The 11,491-nt window shown below is 42.4% G+C and overlaps 1 protein-coding gene across 2 annotated transcripts in view; it reads left to right on the forward strand.

The window, feature by feature from the left end:
• The window catches only part of ywhaba (tyrosine 3-monooxygenase/tryptophan 5-monooxygenase activation protein, beta polypeptide a), a 28,371-nt gene extending 17,936 nt beyond the window's left edge, over window positions 1–10,435 (forward strand). For both annotated transcript variants that reach the window (XM_083939166.1, XM_083939167.1), the window contains exons 5-7: window positions 744–907; window positions 1,307–1,402; window positions 7,490–10,435. In XM_083939166.1, coding sequence (XP_083795292.1) covers window positions 744–907; window positions 1,307–1,402; window positions 7,490–7,546 — 317 coding nt within the window. In that variant the 3' untranslated portion in view covers window positions 7,547–10,435. The remainder of the gene's footprint in view (window positions 1–743; window positions 908–1,306; window positions 1,403–7,489) is intronic.
• Window positions 10,436–11,491: the final 1,056 nt, after the last annotated feature.

The following is an 11,491-nucleotide window of genomic DNA, read 5'->3' on the forward strand; positions in this document are numbered from 1 at the left end:
TTAATACATACAATGACATGCACATACAATCATATGCATACATCCCAGTTGTCCATGAGGAAACAGATCTATATTAGATATAGCTGGATAGGTAGGAAAGGTAGTTGGAGATAAAGGGCAACACCTTAAGGCCATCATCATCAGTCCTGTTCCATATCTGCGGCCCCCTACAGACAATACTCATGCTGGTGCGTACATGTCGACATTTTCCTGATATAAGTGGTTTGGTTGGTTGATTAACTGGTACTGAATGAATTAAGTGGATCATTTTAACTACAGGGCCATGGATACACATTGATTTTATTCTCATCATCTCATCTTCATCCGCTTATCCGGGGTCGGGTTGCGGGGGCAGCGGCTTTAGCAGGGGACCCTAAACTTCCCTTTCCCGGGCCACATTAACCAGCTCTAACTGGGGGATCCTGAGGCGTTCCCAGGCCAGTGTGGAGATCTAATCTCTCCACCTGGTCCTGGGTCTTCCCCGAGGCCTCCTCCCAGCTGGACGTGCCTGGAACACCTCCATAGGGAGGCGCCCAGGGTTCACCCTTACCAGATGATCCTGAACTGGCTCCTTTTAACGCAAAGGAGCCAGTTTTTTACATTGATTTTATTGATTTATTTCAATGTGAACAGATTGTACTTGTATCTTTTTTGTTTTTTTAAGTCATTGAGAATAAATGACACATGTTCAGGACCACTGTGTAGCAAACATAAAGTGACTGGTAGTTATCTCTGTTGTATAGACACGGTGGACAACTCTCAGCAGGCCTACCAGAAAGCCTTCGACATCAGCAAGAAGGACATGCAGCCAACACACCCCATCCGGCTGGGCTTGGCCCTCAACTTCTCCGTCTTCTACTACGAAATCCTCAACTCGCCCGAGCAGGCCTGCTCTCTGGCCAAGCAGGTGGATGCATAACACTTTGTTTTTCACTTAAGAGCGCTGAATTTGAGTGTTTTTTATAGTTATGCTGGTTACAGACAGGTGGCCCCTCCTCCACAGAACAGTTCAGTCGCGTTAAAGGTCAAGATGGAGCCCATGAAACATGTCAGAAGTTAAAACCTTAAGACTAGAAACTTCATCAGAGACTTAAAGCCTGTTATAAAGAGGCGTAGCTCAAATGTGCAGGCAGACTCATGTTGTGTTCATATGACTGGTAATTTAATTAGTAATTTAAAGGTCACTACTTTTATTTGAGAACACACCAAAGAGCCATTATAGAGCTCAATAAATGAGACAAGCCTAACCTGTATGTAAATATGTTTTAAGAGAAATTTACATTGACGACTCTTGTCCTCCCTGCAGGCTTTCGACGAGGCGATCGCCGAGCTCGACACCTTGAACGAGGACTCGTACAAAGACAGCACGCTGATCATGCAGCTACTAAGGGACAACCTCACTGTGAGTATACACTCTAACACACTTTTTTACACCAAAATGTATCTGTAAATGTCCCTATTTGCTGTGTTTTACCATAGAGTTGATAATAACTAGAATAAAATAGGTGGATGGGGTTTGAATCATCACTGAAGCAAAATATATAATAAACATCAGCTTCTTGAGTGTTTAAAAGCTATAAATTACACAAATTAGTTGAGCACTGATATGTATTTGTCATCTTAACCTTGGGGTGCACTCACACTGTCCACCCAGGCCCAGGCACGGCGCTTGCAGGTCGCCGCCCGGTTGAGGGAGGTGGGCTTTTGTAAAGCACAGATGTACATGTACGGGCACGAGTGTGCGCACGTGTACGAGCGCGAGCATTGATAGCGGCCTTGATTTCTATTTATATGTGTCGTTTCCCCGCGACGGACATTTAAAAAGATGCCACCGAACGGTTTGCGGTGGTTTGATGCAGATTTGGTCGATGAAAATATTGAAAAAACAGTCGGACAAAACTAAATCTCCGAGGGGTGATGACGTATAAGCAATATGCATTCAAGGCGTGGCTCCGATCATCCTAAGTGATGTGAGTACACGCGGGCCTGGGGGGACAATCACCTTAAAGCGCGGGGCACGGTAAGAACGGACAGTGTGAGTGCGCCCTTATGTTCATGTGTTGAGTTAATGGACTTAAAGCACCCAGAGGTTTCAGTGTAGCTTGTAAATGCCTGAGTATATTTACATCCGCGGTGATACTACGCCCTTAATTTCTCTACATAAACTGAGGGATGTAGAAACATTATTTTAACCACACCTATTTACATTTCTGCCCATGCTTTTGATCCCAAACCTAACTTTAAATTAAGGGGGAGTGAGTGAAGTATTAGACCATAAAAAAATAACTTGCATAAAGTGTTTTTAGTTTCCACAATAAACCACATTTCTAGTCTTTTTTATCAGGGACTACGGATGCAAATTAGCATCTTTGCTATAATCCGGCACTTTTACAGTGATACGTTGTATCATTGTTCATTAATGTGCACTGTCCCTAACAAATAAAGTATTGATTGATTGATTGACATCCATATGAACATCACATCTTCTTTTGGTAATCAGTGTTGTACACATATGGTTACTCATGGTTATAAAAACCTTTACTATTGTACCGTCTGAGTCCTACTACTGTAGTTCTGTCCAGCAGCTAGAATTAAGTGTAATTACAGAAAAACGCTGAGCGATCCAAACAGTTGGCTGTAAATTTCTGGGAATTCTGTCTCTGATTTTATTTTTGCACTGACAAAAAAAACTGTATAAATCAGTAAGAAAGGGGAGTAAAGTAATGGTAAAGATAAGGGAAATAAAAAGAATGAGGCTGCTGCAGAAACACCACATCAGTGCAGCTGTTAGAGATGATTACACAGAGCAGAGTATGAGGATGTGGGAGCATCTGAACCTTCCAGGTGCAGAAGATTCTCGTAATAAACGAGATATTAAACGAGTTAAACAGCTTTTGTTCAGAATCACTGCAGAGCCGTCATGAAACCAGGCCGACCTGTGTCATCGTGGGAATTTAAAATATAAGCATATAAAGAGTATAAAGAATAGGATGAGGCTGGTGACATGCTATATTTACTAATTGGCAACAAAATGACGTAAATCTATACGTTTTTTACAAAGGGAAATCTATAATTTCCTCAAACAGCTGAACAGAAATGGAGGAAATTATACTTTTGTCGGATTATTTTTAGCGGTGGATTAATACACATTTCCAGTAGGGCTGCCGCTTAAACTAACGGCTGTTTTATAAATTAATCTAAATGATAAATTTACCTGCAAAAAATCTAATTGATTGTGTAATTTGTTAATTTCATGGTGAAAAACTATATGTCATTGTTTAATGCAACAAAAGCAAAATGTAAACAAATCTTAACATATTAAAATGCAAACTTTAGGTTCAAACTGGCAACAACAACATGATACAAATGAAATAATATAAAATAATAAAAAAGGCTTATTTTGGGGTTGGGACTCTTTAGGCACCTTTCGATAACGATTCAGAGGCGATTCAAGATGAACAATTATAGATGAATTATTTTTTACTTGGTAGTTTTTTTAAGCAAATTATCAGTAATGATCCAAAAGGAATTTACTTCCAATATCTTTTATTATTAATAAAAAAGATTGATTTTGACTTTTCAACTGGAATGTAACGCTTGCAACGCTTGCATATATCCCTGCATTGCAAAGAACTTACAGAAAAAGTAAAGTCTGCCTGCATAATTATAGTAAATTAATACAGACATCAGCATATTCTGGGGCGACTGCGGCTCAGTGGCAGAGTGGGTCGTCCTCCACTCGAGAGATTGGCGGTTCGTTCCCCACCTTCCCCGGTCCACATGTCGAAGTGTCCTTGGGCAAGACACTGAACCCTGAATTGCTCCCTGTGCTGCACACCCGTTCACACAATGTCTGTGTGAACGGGTGAATGTGACAAACACTGTGAAAGCGCCTCGAGTAGTCAGAAGACTAGAAAGGCGCTATTGACAAGTATTAAGCTATTACAAGTCCATTTACCATTACCATAAAAAGTTGTCGCTCTCATTAGGAGCACGAGACACCAGCTGACACTCATCTGTGAAACAAACTCGCATTTACGGTGACACCAGATTCTGTGACAAAGGACGTTCGCGCATCATATGTTAAAGGTATCCTACCCGCTTTCTATAGTGATGCCATGACTTCGGTTTTGGTTTCGTTGCGGAGTGCGGGGATCGCTGTGTCAGTAAAATATGTTCAAGACCGAGCGTTGCAGCACGGAGGCAAATCCTTGGCAATCAAAGTTGCTCTGGTCGTTTGTTTCGCCTTTTCAGAGCGTTTCCACACACTAGCTTTTAATGCAGAGGGAGCCGGTGTGTCGGATTAACTGGTTTTTAGATTAACTGGTGACAGTGAGACATATGTGTCAACAAATCAGGAAATAAACACATTTAGATTAATCTATAAAACAGTTGTTAGGTTAGCAGCGATAGAAAAATAGACATTAGTGGAAGTGTATGTAGCGTTATAAGCTTTAGCTTCTGCCTATTCCCTTTTTTCAGACCGTATACATTTATTTTTTGTTTATCATGAAATGTCTGAAAATAAACTGAACTATGTGTATGAATCCACCACTAAAAATAGTCCAATAAATGAACCATTTCCTCCTAATTTCAGCTGTTTCAGGAAATTATAGATCCCGTTTTAAAAAAACGTATAGATTTACGTCATTTTGTTGCCAGTTAGAAAACTTATAGCATGTCACCAGCCTTATCCTATTCTTTATACTCTTTATATGCTTATATTTTAAATTCCCACGATGACACAGGTCGGCCTGGTCTCATGACGGCTCTGCAGTGATTCTGAACAAAAGCTGTTTAACTCGTTTAATATCTCACATTTATTACTATAATCTTCTGCACCTGGAAGGTTCAGATGCACCCACATCCTCATACTCTGCTCTGTGTAATCATCTCTAACAGCTGCACTGATGTGGTGTTTCTGCAGCAGCCTCATTCTTTTTATTTCCCTTATCTTTATCATTACTTTACTCCCCTTTCTTACTGATTTTTACATTTTTTTTGTCAGTGCAAAAATAAAATCAGAGACAGAATTCCCAAAAATTTACAGCCAACTGTTTGTAATTATAGAAAAACGCTGAGCGATCCACTTAATTCTAGCTGCTGGACAGAACTACAGTAGTAGGACTCAATACAGTACAATAGTAAAGGTGTGTGTGTGTGTGTGTGTGTGTGTGTGTGTGTGTGTGTGTGTGTGTGTGTGTGTGTGTGTGTGTGTGTGTGTGTGTGTGTGTGTGTGTGTGTGTGTGTGTGTGTGTGTGTGTGTGTGTGTGTGTGTGTGTGTGTGTGTGTGTGTGTGTGTGTGTGTGTGTGTGTGTGTGTGTGTGTGTGTGTGTGTGTGTGTGTGTGTGTGATATTGAGTCAAGTAAACTGTGTGTGTGTGTGTGAGAGATTGACTCAAGTAAACTGTGTGTGTGAGAGAATGACTCAAGTAAACTGTGTGTGTGTGTGTGTGTGTGTGTTCATGGTAATGAAGGAACATGTCACTCAGTGCACCAGTGTCGCTCATTAATGTGTTTTCTACGGCACAGAGGAAAAATAAATACTTGTGAGGATGAATGTGTTGTTAGTCGTAGTCTTTTAATGGGATTTATTAATAATACAGATAATATAAAATCCTAGTTTATGGGACGATTCACCCCAAAACCCAAACATCCATGTCTTTCCTCTCAGCTCAGGCGCTATTTATAAATCTAAACTGATTCGGTGTGTCGGAGATATCGGCCGTAGCGATGTCTCTGTATTGGAATTAAAACCTGCGGAGCTCAAAGTGCCAAAAAAAAAAGATTTAAAAAAACCCCATCAGCAAAATCTCTTTCCAGAAATCATGACCTGGTTACTCAAGATAATCCACAGACCCTGGTCGACTGTGTCACCGCGCTGAAGACCCTCATGTCTTACGTGGCTCCCTTGTAGAGTGTAGTGTATCGCTGCCACGCACTGGTCGACCAAAAGATTATCAGCAGACCAGAATTTCATTGGTCAATTCGTCGCAGGACATAAAAAACCATTTGGAGTCGTCTCTTGTCCAAAAAAAAAAAATCTGTGACCAACAGCGGCTGTCCTCAAAGGCTGGAGGGCTTTTAATTAGAAGGGCCAGATACAGGAAGTCGTGACACTCAGGGCGCACTCACACTGTCCTTCCGCACCGCGCCAAAACCGTTTTTTCGGGTCAAGCCTAGTGCGTTTGACCAGTGTGAGTGCACCCGCTCTGCGCGTAACTGCGGCCAGTTTGCCGTCCACAGCCCGTCTAAGAGAGGTGGGCTTTTGTAGAGCGCGTTTGCACATGTACGAGCACGAGCGTGCGCACGTGTACGAGCACGAGGCCTACGATGTAATTTATGTGCGCCAGTTTGGACATAGAAAATAGAAGGACGGACCATGCGCGGACATTTAACAACAACAACAATGGCGGCAAAAGGTCCACGTTGGTGTGATGCGGAGGTGGAGTGTTTACTGCAGATTTGGTCGATGAAAAGATTCAAAAACAGTCGACAAGACGCACAAAAACTCTGAGGTCTACGGAAAGATTTGGAAACAAAGAGACGCATCGCGATGACGTCAATCAATGCGTGTGACGTGTTACGGTGTGATGACGTATGGACAGCAAGAAGCATTTGCGCGAGGCCCAGGTAGTGTGAGTACAAACGGGCCTGGGGGGAGAGGGAGGGGGGGGGACAAGTACCCTAAAGCCCGGGGCGCGGTACAGATGGACAGTGTGAGTGCGCCCTCACTTACTGTCTGTGTGGTTTTTTTTTTTTTAAACACGGCAGGTTCAGGTCCCTGCTACATCACGGTTAGACGGTTAATAATTAATAACCAATCGTGTCGGGAAATACGTCTAAAATACGGGATCACTTTCAAAAAGGATGACCCCAAGAAGGTCACATGCAAACTCGTCCACGACCAACATGACCTCCCAACGTACACATGCAAGTAACGTTACCTTAGCTACCTGCCCATGGCGGCCAGTTCGGAGTCTCCTCGCTGATTTTCATTCAGAATTAAAATCTGAAATAATTTGCCGGTGTCATTAACAGGCAGAAGACCTGCAGACCGCTGCTGTGCGCACTTGTAAAATAATGGTTATTAATTATGTTGAATTGTGTTTTTCAGTTGCTGCGGCTAAACGTAGGAGGAGGCGGGGACATATATACGTCGACTAATCATTTTAAATGACGACCACTGGTCAACCCAGGGAAATCTTTGATTAGGGAAAGCTCAGTATAGCCCTATTTGCCGCTTTGACATATTATTATTATACATATTGGAGAGAAGGTAGACATCTCGGACACTTGGAAACTCCAACCAGAACAATCTAAAATAATAAACAGCACAATGGGAAGAGGAAAAACATGTCTTCTTGATTTTGGGGTGAACTGCCATTTAACGACGATGTATAATTCTCAGGAGTGACGATGAGTCATCAAATCCTTGCTTACAGTGACAGAATGACCATAAGATCTCTTTCCTCTTTTTTCTCCCGCAGCTGTGGACATCAGAAAACCAGGGAGACGAGGGTGAAACCGGCGATGGAGAGAACTAGAGCGCACTTCACTGTTAACCCATCCCCACTCTCTTCCTCCTCCTTTTCTCTCTTCCTCTTTCTTCTCTTTTTCCTCTCTTCGTACACATAAACAGCCCGTTCATTCCCCTCGTCCCACTTTTTCAAGTCCAGCCTCCTGACTTCCCTTCTGTATAACCAACAGCATGAATAGTACCTGACCTTCACAGACAGATATAATACATTTAACAAAAAAAGGAGAGGGTAGAGAGAGAAACTACTCCACTCCTCCATCCCTCCCTCCCTCCCACCCACCCCTCCCCTAGATCATGGCACTCCAAGGCAGGCCAACAAACTAAACCCACTGGTCAGTCTAGTCTTATTTTCCGCAAAGAAGGTGTTTATCTTTTAGAGCCCACATTTTTCCCCTCCTCCATTCCTGTCGTTCTTCCCTCAGTCCTCTTCCCTCCTTCTTAACATGTTAGTATGTTCTCTCAGCTCTCTAGTGAGTTAATGCACATATATAGTTGTCCGAACCCCTCCCTCCGCCCCCCTCCCTTCCCACTCTAGTGAGTTAACGCGCTCATATATAATTGTCCATCCCTTCTCTTTTGGCTTGTCTTAGTGTTACTGGCAAATGGCTGGTTTTATTCCACTTTAAACAAAACAAAAAAAAGGTTATTAAACTGTCTGTTTATTTTCAACAAACACTGTGATGCTTAGTTTTTCCTCCACCAGATCCTCGTTCGACGGCAGAATAAAAAAAGAATAAATATATATATATATGGGTGTTTGAACAGCAGTGCAATTCTGCTGAGGTTTATACAGAAGGGTCCTCCTACAAGGCTGTATTGTGACACTGACAAACCTAAAAGCAAAAGTGTTTTACCTGCTGTGTAATCAAACACTCACACAAACATGTTTTACTTTCTAACCCAAGACCTGGAGTTTTATTTTATTCAATGTCATTCTGCATCTTTTTTTCAGTTCGGAGCAAAAAAAACTGATTTGAAAACGTGTTAAAATAAAAAAAGAATACATTCCATCTTAATCTTTTAGACAATTTTAGACATTTCCCCCCCCCCAAACGTCCGGTGACCTGCCTGCTCCCTCGGATCCACCTCCAGTTCAGGTGCTGTTGAACATCACTACTGCTGTCCCTAGAGTTCCTCCCGTAACATGTTTATTTCCCAGTGCGATTGCTTTCTCTCTTTTTTTTTTTGTTGTGTATGTGTGTATAACAAATCAAAATCTTTCTGGTTTTTGAGAACTGTAAAATTGTAAAACATTTTTAGAGCTTAACTGTAAATCTGTCTTTTGGAAAAAACAAAAACGGTTATGTCGATGTTGTTCGTTAACACCTGCTTGCAGTGAAAACCTTGAAGCCGTTACAGTCAGCTGCTGTTTTTATGCTTTGGCATTTTTGACCAGAACATCTTTTGGTACTTTTTGTTTTTCTTGCCCCGCCCTTTTGCCCCTTTAAGCTTTTACTGACATGATACAAAAAGCCCACTCACTGCTTAATGATGCGATCTGACAACAAGAAAGCACGCCATCATTGACCACCATTTGAATGTACCGCAGGTATCGAGCGGAGAGTTGCACACTTCCTGCTTCCTCGTTAAAAAAAAAAAAATATGAACAGCGATCAAGATTAGGGTTCAGCTAACTCCCTTAAATACAGTTATGGAGCATTATTGCGTATTCTTAGACTTGAAAACAGGCTAAAATATGATTATTACTATGAGAAAGTCCAACAATTTGATTCATATTGTAGCCTTTTATAGGTTAAACGCAGCTGACTTGTTAAAATGTCAAATTTCAAATTAGAAAAAAAAGGAAGCAGTGATGTAAAGTGTCCTCTGCGGCGCGTGTCCCGCAACAGGTACTCGCATTGAAGGAGCCAAAACCTCCCAGCAGCCGATCAGCCAATCATCTGTTTGCGGAAGCGAGAACCTGTAGTTTGGATCGCGGTTGATGCATCCCGGCTAGCGACCATTTACGTGCGTACATGTCGAGGCAACTTCATTGGATTACCTTTTTGACTGCATTTAGAGAGGCTAAAGCACGCCATTGGCAGTTAACGGTACATTTGTTCCAACTCATATCTGAATTATCTTTCACAAAATGCACATTTGAACCGGCTTCCTCTCGTTTATACGATGACACGCTACTGTTAATTCTTAAAAGCAGTACGAACCGCACACTAAAGGTCCCCAAACCTTTAGAAATATCGGGATGCCACTCCGTCAGAAGCCCCTCCTCTTCTTCAAAAGTAGATTTTATTTTTCATATTCACTCAGTGTCACAATAACCTTGTCACCAACCATCTCGACATTCCACTCTTTAGGTGTAGAAAAGTCACGTGTCAATGTTTATTTTTTTCTTTTGCTGGGGACAAATGTTTTCATGCACTGATGTTTATAAGGTTTAAAAAAAAAAAAGAAAAATCCTCCCTGCCGCTGTTTTTCTCGTTAGCTGATCAAAAAAAAAGGCAGTTATTCTTCGCTTTATAAGGAAAAAACTATCCCATGCAGTAGTGAATGTGGCACCGAGCCTGTCTGTATATCTGGTATCTCAAATCATTTTGTTTTTACTGACCAGTATTATGCTTAAAATAAAAAGGAAAAAAAAAAAAAACAACCCAAAAAAACAACAAAAAAAGTTTGCTTCTGTGACGGTTTTATTGCTTAGCGCGCACGTGGTTGTGAAAATTTAGACTTTAGCTTAAGGACACCAATAAAAATAAGAAAACGATAAAAAAATAAACTCAACACTTCCCCCCCTCCCCTCCTGGTTATTGAAGTAATACTAGATTTGTGTATGTCTTTTAAAAAAAATCCAACTCTAGTTTCACCTTACATGTTATAAACAGGACAAGATGTAAAAGGAAATTTAAAGTGAAATAAAGGTTTTATCAGTTCCGAATCAGCCCTGTTCTGTTTATTATCATCACTAGCCTCTTAACGCAGCATGTTTGTTTTTGCTTTCCTGTACTGACCTCCTCAAAGCAACTTCAGTCAGAAGCAACTGGACTTGGTTGTTTGTCTAGGAAGACGTTTCACCTCTCATCCAAGAGGCTTCATCAGCTCATGTACGCATCTGACCAGGCTGGGACTGGACCAGGACCAGGCTGTGACTGAGGGCGCACTCAGACTGTCCTTCCGCACCGGGCCAAAACAGGTTTTTCGACTAAAGCCTAGTGCGCTTGACCAGTGTGAGTGCAACCGCTCCGCGCATAACTGCGGCCAGCTGGCCGTCCACAGCCCATCTAAGAGAGGTGGGCTTTTGAAGAGTGCGATTGCACATGTACGAGTGCGAGCGCGAGGCCTACGGCGGTTCTGACGTCATTTATGTGCACCTGTTTGGACATAGTAAGTAGAAGGAGGGACCATGCGCGGACATTTAACAACAATGGCGGTGAAAGGTTCACGTTGGTGGAGTGTTTACTGCAGATTTGGTCGATGAAATTATTCAAAAACAGTCGACAAGACGCACAAAAACTCAGGTCTGTGGAAAGATTTGTAAACAGAGACGCATCGCGATGACGTCAATCAATGCGTGTGACGTGTTACGGCGTGATGACGTATGGACAGCAAGAAGCATTTGCGCAAGGCCCAGGTAGTACAAACGGGCAGGGGAGTGGGAGGGGGGACAAGGACCCCAAAGCCCGGGGCGCGGTGCGGAAGGACAGTGTGAGTGCTCCCTGATCCACCTAAGTGGTGTGGGATCCAGGTATTTAACCTCTCACAAGGCCGATGATGTCACTAAAACCCTTTGTGCTCCAACGCCCGTCGTTAGAGTGGCAGTCGTTGGTGGGAAGTAGGTTTCGACTTCGTTAGTGCTCTATTGAGTCTGAACGACAGTCGTTGGGAGTCACAGGAGGCCTTGTGTGAACAGTTGTTCTTTGAGGTTAGATTGTTGAATGAAGGGATGAAAGGGCAGCATTGTAAATGGGAGATAAGTGGTGTCTCAGACCTCCTCCTC

This window comes from Echiichthys vipera, assembly GCF_963691815.1.
Source record: "Echiichthys vipera genome assembly, chromosome: X".
NCBI lineage: Eukaryota > Metazoa > Chordata > Actinopteri > Perciformes > Trachinidae > Echiichthys > Echiichthys vipera.